Consider the following 17,976-nt stretch of genomic DNA (forward strand, 5'->3'; position numbering starts at 1 on the left):
TGGGGACACTTCAAACAGTAGTTTGAACCATACATCATTCCTTGAGAAATTCCAGTTACTATAGCATGAGTGTGAGAATTATGCAGTTTGGAGAAACAGAGAAAACTGAATGAACAATTTCAGAGACAGGGAAGAACTATTGCCACAAATATTTGTTCATAGTTCACAGTGATGCTTATTTTCTCAGCCCGTGAGATGAAATTTCAGTTTGTTTATGAGAACTGGCTATTCTGTTCTCAGACTGGGCAGTGGCTGTCTGAATGTTTCTGTATGAATGAAAAACTCATCTCCAGGGAATAAAATAGATAAGGACACTTAGTAGTGGCTTCTTATTTTTCTGAATTTTGTAGAACCGGTAGTTGTCTGACGTATTGAAAATATATACTTTCTCAAGAAGTAAGGCTAGATTGTCTGAATATATTTTGCACTGTAGACCCCCCTGGCAGTTTTATGTTTTTGCATAGCTTGTAGGGGAGAAACTGGACTCGCTGAATGCTTCCTGGTTTCATTAGCATAACCCAGCCCACTTCCAACACACGCCCACAACTACCTCATTAGCCATTGGGATTGGAGCCAAAAACATAAGACTACAGTGAATATAAGGGGAATTACTGGCGAAAGCGCTCTGGACCAGCTTAACACTGAACCCATTACTTTTCCAAGATCAGAAAAATATTACACTAACAGGAACCATTTCCCAGTCTTACTCAGATAAGGATTCAAGGTTTTAATCTATACCTTTTTATCTAAAATAATTAGCCTCACCATAATTAAGACATAGAGCCTGGATGATTATATTTAAGTGCTTCTGTTAATCTCTTTCCCTTTTTCCCTGTTTTATTGATTTACTTTCTGGATAGCTTTGACATTGTAAGCCACAGACGAATTGGAGCCTGGCATTGAAAAGAGGTGTTCTGCAACGATTTTTTTTTCTTGTCTAAAGAAGTTTACTTCTACAAGAGAGAATCTGAAAAATGACAGGGGCAAAGAGGAAAAAGAAAAGCATGTTGTGGAGCAAGATGCATACCCCTCATTGTGAAGACTTTAAACAGTGGTTCAGAAGGCGGCTACCTATTCTGGAATGGGCACCACAGTACAATCTGAAAGAAAACTTGCTTCCAGACACCATGTCTGGGGTAATGTTGGCAGTTCAACAGGTGACACAAGGTAATGTACTGCATTTGATTTTCCTGTTTTAAGCAGAATAGATGTAACTTTGCTTTCTCTGAAGAGTATTATGACCCCTGATTTATAATTTAGCTAGTGAAATGGATAGTTAATTAACTTTGGGGAAATAAGCACATTGAATCTCTGTATACAAAAGCTTTCCTAGTTGTTGCTTTTTTTTTTTTTGCTACCTCTTAAAGCTATTAAACACTGAATCAATTTTTGAATGGTATTATTACATATTTGCAATGTTAAAATTCATACCATATAAGAATAAATGATCAGTAATTGTGGAAAATGAGTTTTTATAGCTTGACCTTACTGATATAGTTTGTTACTTTCACTGAGTCAAGCTATAAAATATCTGCTGGCTTGAACATATCGTTTGTAAACCTAATTAGCAGCACACAATTACCTGTTGTAGCCTTGAGAGTCGCTATAAGCAAGGAACAGAGCTTTCTGTACATAAAGGAGGCTCTTTGCCAAAACCATTATTTGCAAAGAGAATCCTGTGTGTCCTTAGAGCTTGTATTTTACTGTGCATGCTGATTTAATTCTGTATCACATTACATACTCTATTTATTTCTCAATAAGAAATTTAAACTGGTGAGAAGTCTGAGTTTAACTTTCCCAAAGCAGATTCTAAGTGATACTCTGGATTTAGATAGATAGGTGTTTCTCTTGGTGAAACCTTTAAGTTAACTAGTGTGTACATGTATGTGAATATGTGTGTGTGTGCATACATTTTCCTTAAAGATATATTTATTATATTATTATTATTTTGCTAATTTAAATAATAATTTCCTACCTGTAGCAAGGAAAGGACCCAATTTCTCAACCTTGAAAATTTGGAACACTTTCCTTGGCATAGACTCTGTAGATTTATATTTCCTTGTAGTTTCACTACATCCCTGGCTTGAACTATTATTCATACTGTTAAATTATAAGCACTCTTTTAATTGAATTATTCTGTAGCTGGAACAAACTGCCTTGTGTATTTGTGTTTCTAGTATGATTAGGAACATCTGCACTGGTGGCTTTACTTTAAGATCCATAAGACTATCATACTTTATGGGATTCTACTTCCCTGAATAGTCTTATATTATATTTTTTAAATGACCATTTTGCCAATAGTGAAGCATGGTCATCTTTAATAAAACTGCAAAGTAAATAACAGGTTAGGAATTTTTCAGCCCTGTTTTTATTCAATTTCAAATTCAAAATGTGACACCACTATGTACTTTGAATCTTAGGTGATTGACTTCCAAAGGCTTTTCACCAGATAGTGTCTGGTGAATTTATTCACCAGGGTTAGGGTTAGGGTTAGGGTTAGGGTTAGGGGTTAGGGTTAGGGTTAGGGTTAGGGTTAGGGTATTAATTATAAAATAAATTTATAAATTTATTTTGGTTTAATGCAATGTAAAGTGAAAGAGAAATACATTTTTTAGTTTAAAAAAATTTTAATGTTTTTTATTAATTTGTGTGTGTGTGTGAGAGAGAGAGAGAGGCAGCATGAGCCCTGGAGGGTCAGAGAGAGAGAAGGAAATACAGAATCTGAAGCAGGCTCCAGGCTCTATTAGCACAGAGCCCAATACAGGGCTCGAACCCATGAACCATGAGATCATGACCTGAGCCGAAGTCGGCGCTCAACCCACTGAGCTACCCAGACACCCCAAGAAATATATTTTTTAAATAATTTGTTTTGTCATCTCTGTAGAATATCAAGTTAATAAGGGAATCTGGGGATATGATAAAGATGTCTGTGATACACCCTTAGCAAGAGTATTTATGTGTAAGTCTTTGGTGGTTAATTGTATGGCTTTCATTTAGATGTAGATTTTGAGGGATTTTTTTTTTTTTATGAGTCATGTATTTCATTGGTTATAAAGAAGCACATTGGCCAGCCCCTGACTGTTAGGGAGCACAAAGCTTACAGCCCTGTGTCTTGGAATGTTATGGATCTGGCCGTTGGTTCTCTTGGAAAGCTACCAGTGATTGGACAAGGCTATGCTGCTAGAAAGAACTTCAAGGTTTTTGTTGATGTATGAAAAGATGAATTCTTCTAAAAGTACCTATTCTTTGAAAAACAATTCTCTCAAACTTTCTCGTGTTCACCCACTATGGAGAGATAAAAAGTGAAATATAAGTTACCATTGTTATAAGGGGCACTGTGCTAACCCCTGTATTCATTGTCTTCCCCTTTCCTAACAAACTCCCAAGAGACAGCAGTCTCTTCTCCATTTTATATATGAGTAAATGGAGATTTAGAAAAGCAAGTAATTTTCCCTGGATCTCATACCTGATAAGTGGTAGAATGAGGACTTGATTCCAAAGCCAACACTTTTAACATTTTATACTTTATGTTCTACACTGCCAAGATAACTAGACTTTTTCATAATACCAATGTTATTAGTAATAAAAGACATTTCTTTGGAAAGGTATGAATATTCCTCCTTTCAAATTACTTTTGCATTTAGGTTTCATCCCTGAAGTTTTTAGACTCAAAGGTAAGTGATGAAGAAAATAGCTACAGTAGAATATACAGTAAGAATGGCACTTAGATATCATTAGCTTCCATTTATGTGAATATAGGCACTCATTACCAGCTCTATTTCTTTAGGAAAATTGGAAGAAAGGGATAATTTTTGCTTTTACATCATAACACAGTACCTGTTTTCACTCTACTGATTTTGAAAGCAGCTTTTCAGTTATTTGGCATAGTTGAATTATATGAAGTTGTTGAATCCAATATTTTTTGACCTATAAATATGGAAAGTTATATGGTTCAATCCAGTAGTTTTTCATTCTTCTCTCTCTAGAAATGTCTTTAAAATTAAGAAGGATAATGGAAACTAACATTCGAATGTATTCTATATGTCACATATTTTAAATTATTTATTTTACAGGCATCTTATTAAAGATTTCCCAATTGTTAAATATAGATGGTTGTCAGTTATCATCATATTTGATTCACATATAGCATTTTCTCTATTGACTATATTCCTTCTAAGACTTTCTTCTCTTGGTTTTGAGACATTGCTCTTTCATTTTTCTCCTACCACCTCTCTGGCCTTCTTTTGTGAGCTTCTGAGGATTTTGCCTCCTACTCTATCCACCCACTAAGAATCATTGTCCAGGAGACTCAAACCCTGGCCTTCTTATCCAAGAATGCCTTAGGCTATTTAATCTGCATAAGAGTTTTTAATTACCATCACCCTGATAAAGAAACTTTCTTCTAAACCCAAGATCCACATATTCAATTGTACAAACCTAGAATTTTCTAGAAGCACTTCAAATGCAACATTTAGTCTTCTAAAACAAACTGAAAAACACCACCATCCTAACTAGAATTATAATAATTAAAAATAATAGCAGTAATTTTCAAGCACACATGTAAACACTGTGGTAAGAATATTTGACATTATATACAAAACTGAGACTCAGAGAGAGTAAGTCACTTGCTTAAAGTCACACAGAAAATGAGTGGAAGAGCTAGGATTTGAACTCAAGTAGTCAGGATCCAGGAATGCTCTCATCTTACACTAAATTACTTTTCATGGGGTGGGGGGAGGGTCTCAAGAGTCGTTCCCAACTCTTCTCTCTCTTTTGCCACTTAGCTCATTAGCACACAGTCAGCCACTAGGTTCTGTTATTTCTAGTCGCTGATTATCTTTCCAACCAAGTAGTCTTCCTCATGCCTCCTGCTGTGGCCCTAGTTCACTGCCTGTGCTCTTGAAATCATCATTTTGTGGCCTTTCCTTCTCTGTCTCCTCCTGTAGGCCATATTCCATACTGCAGCCAGAATGTGAACATCTGAACACATCTCTTCTCTATCCAAAAATCTTCAATCCTCTCTTTCCTCTTGGATAAAAGCCCAATTCTTTAGAGCAGTTTATTAGATCATTAATAATCTGGGGCCCATGATACAAAGGTCTACTCAAAGAGACCCCTCCTCTGAAAATCCCTCCGCATCTCCTGGGAAGATGCATATTTTCTTCTCTCCTACTCTCTCTGTACTTTGTACCTATCTTCATGATAGTCCTTAGCAGATTGTATTATAATATTTCGATACAGCTCTTTCCATGCTGGTCTGTAAGCTCTGGAAACAAAGGTAATGTTGTAATCTTTACAGTCTTACCAACTTGTATATTGCCTGCTGCATAGAAGTATGTTTTCAATAAATATTTGTTGGAAGTATAAAAAACAATTTAAGTCCTGCAACTTCTGATTATTCCATAGTAGCATGGTGCCACTCGAGGAAGGAAATTAAATTTAAATTCTTAGATTTAAAAAATAAATGCAACAGAGATACTAAGAGTAAAGAATACAATAAAAATATGAGTGACTAATGTACATCTTCCAATTCCTCTTACTTTCCTGAAGTTACAAACTTGCAGCCCTCCAGACAAATCTGGTAAAAGATATATTTCCTTTCTTCCAAAACAATGTTAATATTTTCTCCAGCCAACATCAACAAATATGAACAGTTCATATATAAACCCATATGCTTGGCCACTCTTGAAAAAAGAGGAATACATGGCCATACAGGGCCCATATTCCCATTGGTGAAGATCTGCTGGGCCTTCCCAGAAGCTACCCCTTTTAGACAGGGCGTGCACTTTGCATTTTGCCACTGTCTTCATCACTCACCCATCATTGCCACCCTTCCTGCTAGTATTTCTGTTACCTGCCCAGCCCTATGTCTGAATTTGTTTCCCCTGCCAAGACACTTTCTAATATGTTTTGTCAATATGCCTAATATGCCTCTAACTCATCCCTAAATAAAACCTTTACCGAGAGATTACATAAGATTGGATTCTTAACTTAGATCCACAGAAACTTTTTTTTCTTTGAGAGTGAGAGGGCGCAAGTGAGTAAGGGGCAGAGAGAGAGAGGGAGAAAAGTGGGGCTCATCCGAAGTGGGGCTTGTGCTCGCACAGAGCAGGTTCAGATTCACAGAACCTTTAGGTCTTTTAACCTGGATTTATGTATTCCAGTGTACTTCATTTCTTTATAATCCTTGAATTTTCTCTTAATTGTTTTTTAATTTTTTTAATTAAAAAAATTTTTAATGTCTTATTTATTTCAGAGAGAGAGAGAGAGAGAGTGAGCGAGCGAGCATGAGCAGGGGAGGGTCAGAGAGAGAGGGAGACACAGAATCTGAAACAGGCTCCAGGCTCTGAGCTAGCTGTCAGCACAGAGCCCGTCACAGGGCTTGAACCCACCCACCATGAGATCACGACCTGAGCCGAAGTCAGAAGCTTAACCGACTGAACTACCCAGGGGCCCCGATTATTTTTTTAATTTTTTAAATGTTTATTTCCCTTTGAGAGAGAGAGAGAGAGAGAGAGAGAGGAGGAGGGCCAGAGACAGAGACACAGAATCCGGAAGCAGGCTCCAGACTCTGAGCTATTAGCACAGAGCCCAACGCTGGGCTCGAACTCAGAAGCAGTGAGATCATGACCTGAGCTGAAGTCAAGCACTCAACCAATTGAGCCACCCAGGCATCCCTCTGTTAATTATTTTTTTTTAAAAAGATATTCTGGGAAGGAGTTCATAGGTGTTGCCAGACTACTAAAAGGGATTACAGCTCCCCAAAGTAAATAAATAAAAGTATGGATATTCTCATTTCAAAGGAAGAGAAACCTTAGACCACTCTTTCAGTATGTTCAACTATTTCTTAGAAACAATTTGTATTTTTAAAAATCTTTAATAGATCTGGAAGCTCTCATCACTACCATCAGGTACAAGACATAGCTGCATCTACCACAATGACCTGTAACTGACATTTTATAGGACCTTACTACAGAATATGTTTTGAAGATGAGCAAACATCGTAGAGAAAGTCATTAACTTAAAACCCATCCCAAACATGGTGGGCAAGTTAAACAGTACCAGACTCTGGTCTCTAGAATATTTAGTCCACATTTTAGCCTGAACAAGCACTTGGGGGAAATGGTTTCTTTGTTTCCAACCTGAAAACTCAAGCATTGAGACAGGGCGGAGACCTAAAATGCATGACTTGCCTTGTAAGAAGCTAATCCACTGAGAAGGAATATGAGAATGTTTTGCCTTGCATTCCAAGGGATCACCTAGAAATTTTGTTCCCAAACCATGAAAATTTTATGCTGCCATAGGGTTGCCTGATGTTCAAACCACAGTGTTCTGGGCTGCAGACAAAAGATGGATATTCCTTATAATTATGCAGAATGTGTGGCATTACTGGCACCAAAACACATGTGTGGAGGCTGAGCCCCATTGCACTCCTGAGGCCAGCTTAGTGACATGTGGAACAGTAAGTGGAAATTCCTGAAGCGTACTGCATTGGGAAGATGAAAGGCTTGTCTGGGAATTCTCCCCTGCATGGTTTCAGCTTTGAGGATACAGAATCCTAGCATTAGTGATATATCTCTAACCTAACCCCCTTAATCACCATTCCTCCCTGCTGGTAACTTTTCTCTTCTCCAGCAACAAGGGGCAGCGAAGTATTGCTAAGCAAGTCTCAAGGATACTTGTCCTGACCCTTATAAAAATATGCCCACCGGCTAGTAACACTGCTGACTTTTCTCTTCCATTTCCCTTTATCCCATCGATAGCCTCACAGTATTAACTTCAGGCTTCATTCGACACTCCTGGTTTTCTTTTTCTTTTTCTTAAGTGTAAAATGTAAATGTAAAATGATGATGATCTGTATATTAAAGGGCCGTTTATATATTTCTGCATTTAGAGGAATGCTCTTTATAATATTTACAGTTGTCCACATGGAAGAATCATGACCTTCCTTTTTAGGGTGTGGAGAACTTAGCAAGGTCTATAACAAAATAGATCGGCAGTGAGTGTGAGGATAAAGTGTGTGGCCTATGTGGAGTAGACTTCTATTTTTGCCAGCTAGGATCCATTCTTGCTCCTGTTAATGACTATATCCTGAATATGTTTGAAGAAACAACCTCTCTTCCATTTTTAGTATATGTGGTTTAGTATGTGGGTATATGAGGTTGTAATTTTGGCTCTAGTGATGGAGTCTAGGCTAATCAGTGGGTTGAGTCTCCCTCAACCAGGATTCTCAGAACTGCAGATCCATTCGAGGGGCGCCTGGATGGCTCAGTCAGTTAAGCATCTGACTATAGCTCAGATCATGATCTCACAGTTTGTGGGTTTGAGCCCCGCGTCGGGCTCTGTGCTGACAGCTCAGAGCCTGGAGCCTGCTTCAGATTCTGTGTCTCCCTGTCTCTCTGCTCCTCCCCCGCTCATGTTCTGTCTTTCTCTCTCAAAAATAAGCATTAAAAAAAACCCTACAGGTACATTGGAACCACCTTAGGGCTTAAAAGAATACTGGCACCTGCGTATCATTGTCAAGCAATCGTCAGATTTCCTGGGAGTGGTTCCCAGACATAAAGATATGGGTTTTTTTTTCCTTTTTTAAGTTGTCCCAGATTCTACTGCATAACAGTGTGGAGAACTAGATGCAGACACAGTGATTGGTCTGGTGAGAGCTTGTGGCCCAAGTCTTGGTAGTTGGTACAATCCCATACATCAGAGCGGTTCGGGGATGGGATCTGCCACGTAGGCACAAGGGCACGGATTTCGTATGCAACACATCAGTCACAGTGAGCAAGCACAGGTTTTAAATCGCTTTAGTAGGGGAGCGCATGGGTGGCTCAGTCGGCTAAGCGTCCAGCTTCAGCTCCGGTCATGATCTCATAGTTTGTGCGTTTGAGCCCCACGTCAGGCTCTGTGTTGATGGCTAGGAGCCTGGAGCCTGCTTCCGATTCTGTGTCTCCCTGACTCTCTGCCCCTCTCCTGCTCATGTTCTCTCACTCTCGCTCACAAAAATAAACATTAAAAAAAATGAAATTGCTTAATTAGGTTTAAGTTGGATTCAACTACACATTTGAGAATTGTTACAATTTAAATATTACACACATTTTTTCTAATTCTACAGAACCCAGCAAGATAGACATCCTTGTACTTTACATGTTTCTGAGAAGAGAGGTTTGAGGCTCAGAACTTGATCTGACTTGCCCCCAGGTCTAGTACTGCTAAGAGAGGTTTTTTCTGCCAGGTCCCATCTCTTACCCCTCACTGCCTTCTGTTCCCTGTTAGTTCGAGTATAACAGATATAGGACTGGAGCTGATCATGGGCAACAGAATGCCCAAGCCTCCCTTCAGCCCCTCCCTTAAGCCCCATGATAACACGTCACCTTGCTTGATAAAGTAAAACCCAGAGATTCTGGTTGAGAGTGGAAGAGGGCTTTGCCGTAGAGAAGAAGTACCCATACCAGAGTTCGTGCTCTCTTCCTGGAGAGCTTCTCGCTGTGCTCTGTTAGACTTGCTTCAGATGAGAGAGGAAGAGAACGCATGCTTGAACACTGGCCTGAGCATCAGTGGACAATAGTTTTCACCATGTGGTGGAAGGAACACACAGCTAAGATGTTTGGATGAGATTTTACTAAAGGCTAGGGGGCGATGAAAAGGAAAGATGGAGTGCCATGGGTTTGGAACCAGGCTTAGTCATCTTCACTCGGTTTATTCCCCTTCATCTCAGCTCTACTCTCCTCCATCACAGTAGATGCCATCTCTAACCTAACCACCCCTGCCCAGAGCACCATGGTGGACATTTGTCCTTTGCCATTCTGAGTCTAAGAGAAGAAAGCGTGCCTAGAGCACTTCTAACCTCTCCTACCTTGGAGATGTCTGCCCACCAGGCATGACTCTATTCTTCCCTGTAGCCATGAGCTCAGCGGCACAGGTCCGCCTCAGCTTAACACCATTTCTATAAACAAAAAAACACATAGCCTGTTTCTCCAGTCTTTGTGCTTGATCAACTTTTCCCCATACATTTTGTTTTTCATGAGCTAGTCCATTCCCATGGCTTCAATTGCCACTTTTCTGCTGGTGAATTGTAAAAATATATTTCTAGCCCAAGTTTCTCTTTTTAGTTCTAGCTATAAATATCCAGCTGCATATGGAACACCATCTTAATGTCTCCAGGGACATATTTACAACTGGACACATCATTTTCCCTCTCAGAATCAGTCCTTATCCTCTGTTGTGCATTATACTGAAAGTCACCCCCATCCACCCAATTGTCTATGCAGGAGTCTGGGAATGATCTTAATTGCCTTTTCCCCTTAACAACCGTATTCAATTAAGGAGATTCTCTAAATTCTTTCTTTTGAGTGTCTCTCAAATATACCCCATGCCCATTGTCCTTGTGACAACTTCCTTAGTGTTAATAGATATTGTAACATTTGCTGAATGCTTAAAATATGTCATAAAGGGTACTAAACATTCATTGTGTATTATAGGAATTGATCTTCAGAATAACCTAAAAGTTTGATACTATTATTATCTATATTTTACAGATGAAGGACGGAAGATTAGTTTGGTTGTAGTGCCAAGTAACACGATTTCTATAAAGCAGAAGGAGCACTTAAATACTTGTCTTTCTGATCCTGAGCCCATGCTCTGATCTTCATTAAAAGCCACCGTCATTCCTTCCACGCCAGTTAGAATGTCTTCTTGTTTATGGCTTTGTGTCTCTATAATCTATTTCAAACTGCAACACAATTTTTTTAGAGTTAGAAAGTGGAGATCTTTGTCTTAAATTGCTTCAGCCACACCTTTGCTGATGCTTTTTGGACCTTTTTTTTGTGTTTCATTCTATATAGCGTCCTTGCTTCACACCATCTTGTTGGTCTCTCTCACTTCCCTTCCCTTCCCTCATCCCTTTCCTCATGGCTCCCTGGAACTCCAAATGCTTCCCTGGAACTAAAACTACAGGGATGTTTTTTATTGACATGTATAATGTTGGGAACCAACATTTAAATAACAGAAGACTTTGTTTTAAAACTGAGCAGTTTTCCCCCTGTATTGAAATCTAATCATCCAATAACAAAGGGCTCATATTCCTGAACAGAAACCCTAGGCTGAAGTTGATTGGTGCTCGTGCCCTTTCTGTGGCCATGGACTTTCCAATTTATATATTACCCAACACTCACTACCCTTTTATATCAGTACCACTTCAATCCTGTTATTCATCCTTTTCCATTCCAGAGCAGAATACATATTCTCAGATTCAGCTCAAGGACAGCTTGATTGTCCAAATTCATGACAGCATTCAGAAGAAGTATATATTTAATATAAAAGCAAACACAATTTAGAAGGTAGTTAGGGATATAGATTTTATAAATAGATTTTATAAATATAAAACTTTTCTCTCATTAGACAGGATTGCACTCTGAAGATGTTTTTGAAAGCCCTTCAATATCTGGAACTTACTTTTCTAGCCACGTATCTTATTCACCCTATGTTCTGGCTACATGGAACTGCTCTTAGTTTTGTAAAGGATCATGCTTGTTTTCCCTTAGGACATTTGCACATACTGTTTCTTCTTAGATGGGTAATCTTTTTCCCCTTGTCCCCTTCACCTGATTTTATCTTAGCCTATATCAGAGCTGGGTTTAGCTCAGTGGTTCTTAGCTTGGCTGCGTATTAGGATCTCTTTTGGCACTTAAAAAAATACCTGTGCTCAAATCCTAGACCATTTAAATTAGAATATCTGGAGAATTTAGGGCATCTCATTTAATTTCCTGGGCATTAGCTTCCTCAACTAATAAAAAAAGTGAAGTAAAAGAGCAGCTAGGGTTGAGGATTACAGGCTTTCCCAAAGCGCTTGACACCTCTGTTTTGTTCTCACATAGTACCTTTATTTATCCACTTAACTTGCAATTGCATTTGTTTTTATATTTCATTCCCCCTCCCCTCAGTTAGGACTATTTATAGTCTAGGGTGACCAACCATCTTGGTTTCAGCTGTGAAGGTCCTGAGTCCTAGGAAACCCTTTCAGCTCCTATCAAAGTATTTGGCACATAGTAGGTACTCATATGTTTGCCGACAGTGAAAAATCATAATTGAGATGACAGGACAGAATTTTCCTGTGACCACTCTCCTTTTGGTGACTACTCCCCCCATGGAAACGTTCAGTCTCTTACTGTTTCTGATATTTAAACTTGTAGGTCTGTTGATCCTGAAGCTTCTAGGTCCTGGTAATTCTTTATTTTCACATTTGTGAGATGCCACTGTACAGCTCTGGGATAAACAGAATGATGTAATTTGCCTTAACCCCTCCAGTGATTAGAACCAATGATCTTTGATTAACGATCTCTGTCTGTGAACCTAAAGAATATATGTCTATAGGAATTTTGTTTGCATATAGTTATGGTTCTTGAACGTATGTAAATTGATTCTAGGAGACCCATTTGTAATACCGCTTAGCCCTGAGCCCACTGATGCTGTGAACCAGACAGCTGATTATACTGTGGTTTGCTAATAACAATTCTAAGACCACCACAAACCAGTTACCAGAGGGAAATAACTTTCATCATTACCCACACAGTTTGGGTTTGATTTCTTATGTGTAGTTCTTGGAAGTGCCTAGTGCCACCTAATTATTTTGTTTTCAAGAATACTATTCTGTCTTCCTAGGGTGCTTTATTCATTTCTATTAAAAAACATACTTGAAAGAATACACACTATTTTGCTATGTTCTTGGAGAGAGACAGAGAAGTATAAGACAACACTCCAGCCCACAAGGGCCTTATTATTTTTTCCTTCCTCAGAAATTTGTACAAAGTGTATGAGAATATGATCTTCTTATTCAGCCTTGAAGATCTCAATCTGCTGTGGGTATGTACGGGTGGGAACATTTTCTTAATGAAAGTTTGGAGAGTATTGGTTTCAGCCACTTTCTGCTGTGAGTAGGTTGTATAATCTAGGAAGCTGCCAAAGAATTCTGTATTTTTATTTAGGAACATGAAAAGTAGTACAAGCCCATCTATATAATATAACATGAAACCAATAGTTTATGGTAAAAACTAGACCAATATAGAGACCAAAGTGGCAGTCTTCAAAAGCTGGCAAGACTTGATTAGTACAGACATATGGTATTATATGAATTGGCACTTTAAGAAATCAAGTTCTGCTAATCACTCTTTCTTGGGAGACCATCTCAAGGAAATTATATACACAGGTAACATTTAAGGAATGGCAATCAGTGACCCACTTTATTAGCTGTGTTAGTGTTTAGTGTTTAAAGCATAGCTCTAGCAAAAAATTAACTTAGGCTTGAGATCAAAGAGGTCTTCTTTCTTGTAAAGCTAAGGTTTGGATGTGCTTATGAAAAAAGAGTGAGAGAGAGATATATCAGAACTTACCTTGAGGCAAGCCCTAATCTTTTCATCATATTAGGAGCATGGATGAAGAAATAGTGGAAGAGGAAATATGTACACGTGTGGGCATACCTTTGCCCATTAAAAATGTGTCCTCAGATTAAGAGTACACTTATCACAATGAGCACTGAGTAATTGTGATACATTACTGAATAAATGGAATTATCTAATCACTATATTTTATGCCTGAAACTAACAACAAAAGAAGTAAGTCTTTGTAAGTGTTCAACTTTGGCCTCTCCAATTAGCAGCCCTCTTTTTGGGTGGGGGAAGTGGAAGGTGGTAGGGAGAAAGGGTCTGAGAACTTCTGCTTTACCCTTTGACCTGAGGTTGTGGCTATAATCTGGGAGAGATGGATAGAATCATGACATTTGAGAAGGTAGGATTCAGGTCAAACTCAGGAAGATTAGTTAAGATGTACAGATTCATCCTGGTGGGTGTAAAGTTCAGTACCTGGATGTCAACCAGTGGGAGCAGGACATAAAACGAACAACTGGGAAATAAATTGTCAAAAGCTAACACAAAATATAGGAGCAACTCAGGATTAGAACCTGGGTCCAAGATTCTGGGTACAAAGGGTCTGAGTTACAGTCTAGGAAGCCAACAGAATGGTGAGATCTCAGGGTCTTTTCTAATTTTTTTTAAAAAAATTAATGTTTATTTATTTTTGAGAAAGAGAGAGAGACAGAGCATGGCCAGAGAAGGGACAGAGAGAGAGAGGGAGACACAAACTCTGAAGCAGGCTCCAGGCTCTGAGCTGTCAGCATAGAGCCTGACTCAAGGCTCGAACTCCTGAATGACTAGATCATGACCTGAGCTGAAGTCATATGCTCACCTGACTAAACCACTGAGTAGCCAGTGTATGAACAGGCGTCATATTTTGGTGGGTGGACTTGAGCCCATGGGAGGCAGTGAGAAAATGCACTTGGCTGGCAAAGAGAAGTAAGGAAAGAAGCATGAACCAGCAGTTAATGTAAAGTGGGAGGAAAGTTCTTGTTCTCTGCTGCTCCCTGGCCTACTATGTTGTCTAGAAGTGTGTTTGGAAACTTGGTCCTAAAGAAAGAAAAGAAAGAGAGAAAGAAAGAGAGAAAGAGAGAAAGAGAGAAAGGAAAAGAAAGAAAGAAAGAAAGAAAGAAAGAAAGAAAGAAAGAAAGAAAGAAAGAAAGAAAGAAAGAAAGAAAGAAAGAAAGGAAGGAAGGAAGGAAGGAAGGAAGGAAGGAAGGAAGGAAGGAAGAAAGGAAGGAAAGAAAGGAAAGAAAGGAAAGAAAGGAAAGAAAAGAAAAAGAAAAGAAAGAAAACAACACACTGAAAGATGCCATGGGGCAATTCCTGTTCAGATTTACTTAGCTAGAGTGTTCAAGGGGAAAGAACATCAGGACCTGTGAGAAATCTTAAATCTCCCAACCATACTCTGCTCAGTGTGGTCAGTACCTTCTAAATACCGTTGCATTGGTACTGGCCTCTGCAGTAAACTGTTTAATAACCTGATTTCCTGAACTGTTTACAGTCTTCTTGACTACTTGACCTTGCTTATGCCTTTATCCACCTGATAAGCAGTGTCGTTCTTTGTCTTTGACCCTTTGTTTCTCTCCTCATACCCTTTGTGCTCTGTGTAAATGTACCATTTCATTTCTAGGACCCTTTCTGTCTTTATCAGATTACCAGTGAAAAGATCTCAGTATTTTGCTCACCACATAATAGTTTCCTTATAAATGGAAATAATTCTTATTATATTTTTTAACAATCAATCTCGCAATCTAGTTCAAACCCAGACACAAAAGTACTTATAATAATTTTGGTAGTAGTAAAAATGAAGAATATACAAGTGTGGTAATAGCACTGATGCTGTGATCAACTCTTGCAGCAGTGAGACTGAGGTTAGTAGTTAGAGAAAACTGCAAGAAGGAATTATACTTTAACTGGATCTTGAAGGCTAAATGAGTGTTGCTCAGGTAGTTTATAGATAAAGGGCACTACAGATAGAAGAAAAACATATGCAATGATAAAAAGAATAAAAGAACACAGTTTGTTTAAATACTTACCAGTAATTTAATTTAGTGGGAGTTGTAGCTGGAGACAGTAGCAGGGCCCAGATCACAAAAAGCTTGAATAACATGGACAAAGTGGTTGGGCTTACTTTCCAAGATGATGGAGGCCGTTAGTGGATCTTGAGGGAGGCCAGGGTGTGACAAAGGTTTGTGTTATTGAATAGTCACTCTGGCAGCAGCTTATCTTACATACTTGACACAGGCAAAAGACTAGTTAGGAAAGAGTAGTTTGGAGACATTCTATTCAGGAAAGGAAGCACCATGGTCTGAACAGACCAAGACAGACATTGTGGCAGGAGAATAAAGAGAAGGGACAGAGTCTTCCAGTGTTAAATGGAGTAGATTCAGTTTGCTTAGTGTTCTCTGTGATGGGAGCATGAAAAAGAGCACACTGTTGATAATTTCTAGGTTTCTGAATTGGAAGACTAATGAGTGGTGATTCCCTTTCTGAAATAGGGCATAAATAAATAAGGAACACCAGTATGTGTTTTTGCTCTGGTTTTAATGCATGCTGTTTTGTTCTTATGGAGGGATTGGTGGTGGGAGGGACCAAAATGAACAATTTCCATCTTGCATTTGTTATGTGAGTGCCTATGGGATCTCTGGTTGATGTCCATTTGGGTCTGGGGTTTAGGACAGATATCATTAACATGTATGTATTTGAAACAATTGGCTCTCCTGCTCCATGTCACTGTGAGGGGTGATGAAAAATCTCATCAAGAAAATCACAAGGTATACACAAATGTTTTAGCCATTTGGGTAAAAAAATCAGTTTTATATATATGTCGTGGTTATAGTCATGGAATTGGATGGGATAATTCATGATTAGTTTGTAGAACAAAAAGAGGAACCAGAAAGGCAACTTTGGGGAATACTGACATTTTAGTGGCTGAGGAGCTAGCAAAGGGGAATGAGAAGATGTGGTCCATTAGCATCATGGTGCTCTGGGAGCCAGTGGGTAAGAGTTCTAAGTGTGGTTGATGTGATAAAATGGATGTATGAAACACAGAGTTCCCAGGACATAAAGAATAAACCAAAAATGTGAAACTTGATGAGAGCCCTGGAAAATATTTTTAATAATAAATGTACCAGAAAAAGTGCTTTACGAATCTTCAGGAAGGTGGGCAACTTGTGAAACAGAAAAATTCTGTCTATCCTCAACTTCCACTTCAATTAATTCTTGCCTTCCAATAAGACTTTGTGGTTTTGGCTCCCATATTCTTCTGTCTTCTCTGAACTTTGACCACACTGATCATTAAATACACTCCACATATAATTGTTCAACATTGGATAATGTTTGTTTCAGGCAAGGACCTGATAGTTCGTATTTCATGTCCCTTTACATCTCTAAAGGAATTGAAGGTGGATTTGGATATACAATAAAAGGTTATAAGTACTTATAGAGTACCTATCAGAAAGACCTCAGTTTTGAATTCCAACTACATCACTTGGACAAGTTCTTTCTGCTCTAAGATGAAGTCTCCCTATGTGTACAGTGGGAATAATAACCCCTAGTACATAGAATTACTGTGAGGATTAAATGAGAGGAAAAAAGTGCTCAGGACAGAATCCACACAAAGCAAATATTCAAAAATGCTGTTATTTCAATGTTATAATTGCTACTTTCTATTTCCCATGAGAATGTAAATTTTAGAAAGGTGGGGATTTTCATCTGGGTTGTTAATTGATGTATCTCAAGTGGCTGGCACATAGTAGGTGTCTCATTCTAATTTTTTAAATGTTTATTTATTTTTGAGAGACAGAGTAGGGGAGGGGCAGTGAGAGAGACACACAGAATCTGAAGTAAGTTCTATGCTCTGAGTTGTCAGCACAGAGGCTGATGCGGGGCTTGAAGTCACAAGTTGTGAGATCATGGCCTAAGTTGGACACTTAACTGACTGAACCACCCAGGAGCCCTGGAAAGTGCCTCATTCTAGGCAGACACTTTTCTACATCTGGGTTTTAGCTGTGCTACTTGAGGATAAAAGAAAGCTAAGAAGATGGAAAGTATCAGTTTTGCCTGAAATTAATGCCCGAATTAAGGCTGCCCTCCCAAATTTGCCAAGATGGGTGCTTCTAGCTATTACTGTTATCAGTTGCTAGACAGTATCATTTAACATCTGCAGGTACTATGTGCATGAATGTTGTGTGTAAATTGGGGCTATTGCTGGAGGATGGTACTGTGCAGACAGCAGACAGAAGGATCATTATTGCTTTGGTACGATTTGTGTGGGCAAGCCTCCTGCGTCTCTGAGGCTGCATTGTGTGAGAAGGGAGTGCCAGCCCAGACTGCGGCTGTCACCGCTGGTCTGCACAGACAAGGGCTCCTCAGTTTTGACTGGAGTCAGAGATTAGCGATGGGTGCCTTTCCTCTGCTCAACATTTCCTCATTTTCACCTGGGCCCTACTGTTTGCTCTTAACATACTTAGCCCCTTGAAACTGGTGAGCTAATGAATCTTTTCCGGAAGCAGCTGGATTATCTCTAAGTAGTAAATTAACCCTCTCAGAGCATGATGGCTGCGCATAATCC

The 17,976-nt window shown here is 39.0% G+C and overlaps 1 protein-coding gene across 1 annotated transcript in view; it reads left to right on the forward strand.

The window, feature by feature from the left end:
* The first annotated feature begins 974 nt into the window (after positions 1 to 974).
* SLC26A7 (solute carrier family 26 member 7) overlaps positions 975 to 17,976 on the forward strand; it is a 116,109-nt gene continuing 99,107 nt past the window's right edge. Inside the window, exon 1 of the mRNA XM_077771276.1 lies at positions 975 to 1,167. Coding sequence (XP_077627402.1) covers positions 975 to 1,167 — 193 coding nt within the window. The remainder of the gene's footprint in view (positions 1,168 to 17,976) is intronic.

This window comes from Crocuta crocuta, unplaced genomic scaffold (genome assembly GCF_008692635.1).
Source record: "Crocuta crocuta isolate KB4526 unplaced genomic scaffold, BGI_CrCroc_1.0 scaffold235, whole genome shotgun sequence".
NCBI classification, from domain to species: Eukaryota; Metazoa; Chordata; class Mammalia; order Carnivora; family Hyaenidae; genus Crocuta; species Crocuta crocuta.